Source organism: Ceratina calcarata, unplaced genomic scaffold (genome assembly GCF_001652005.2).
Source record: "Ceratina calcarata isolate Rehan_Ccalc_2016 unplaced genomic scaffold, ASM165200v1 scaffold233.2, whole genome shotgun sequence".
Classification (NCBI taxonomy): Eukaryota; Metazoa; Arthropoda; class Insecta; order Hymenoptera; family Apidae; genus Ceratina; species Ceratina calcarata.
In genome coordinates, this window is record NW_017145181.1 from 190,782 (window position 1) to 191,441 (window position 660).

General features: G+C 48.9%; 1 protein-coding gene across 6 annotated transcripts in view; it reads left to right on the plus strand.

Annotated features, from left to right (window-relative positions):
- krz (beta-arrestin protein kurtz) overlaps positions 1-660 on the plus strand; it is a 27,933-nt gene that overhangs the window by 17,081 nt on the left and 10,192 nt on the right. For all 6 annotated transcript variants that reach the window (XR_003388865.1, XM_018020750.2, XM_018020749.2 and 3 more), the window contains exon 3: positions 216-588. Coding sequence is in view for 5 of the 6 variants with exons in the window: in XM_018020750.2 (XP_017876239.1) it covers positions 216-588 (373 nt within the window). In the remaining variant the exon portion in view is untranslated. The remainder of the gene's footprint in view (positions 1-215; positions 589-660) is intronic.

Here is a 660-nt window from a genome sequence, read left to right on the forward strand (position 1 = left end):
ATTATTATAAAATTAAATGATCCAGGTGACAGAGATAAGAGGAAATAAACTTTGTACCCTTACTCTACCGCGTACTATCGACCAAAAACCATTTGCCCTTTACAGCACTGGCTGTTAACTGACTCAGAAGGCTGATTAGAAAATTCGATACACTCGAACCGTTAATCTTGAACTTCAAGTCCACTTAAGGCTCGATCGCCGTTCGATCGTTGCAGACGGGGTCGTGCTGATTGACCCGGAGTACGTGAAGGATCGCAAGGTCTTCGGTCACGTTCTGGCCGCGTTCAAGTACGGCAGAGAGGACCTCGACGTTCTCGGATTGACGTTCCGCAAGGACCTTTACTTAGCCGCGGAGCAGATCTATCCCGTGTTACCCGGCACCCAACAGAGGAAACTCACGCGGTTGCAGGAGAAGCTGATCAAGAAATTGGGGAGGGACGCGTATCCGTTCTACTTCGAACTCCCGCCGCATTGCCCGGCGTCAGTCACGTTGCAACCGGCGCCTGGCGATACCGGCAAACCATGTGGCGTCGATTATGAATTGAAAGCTTTTGTGGGCGAGACTCAGGATGACAAACCACAAAAACGGTAGGGAGAAACTATCACCGTTTGCCAGGCTATTATTTTATAAAAAAATTCATAGGACTTCGATGGTTCAGT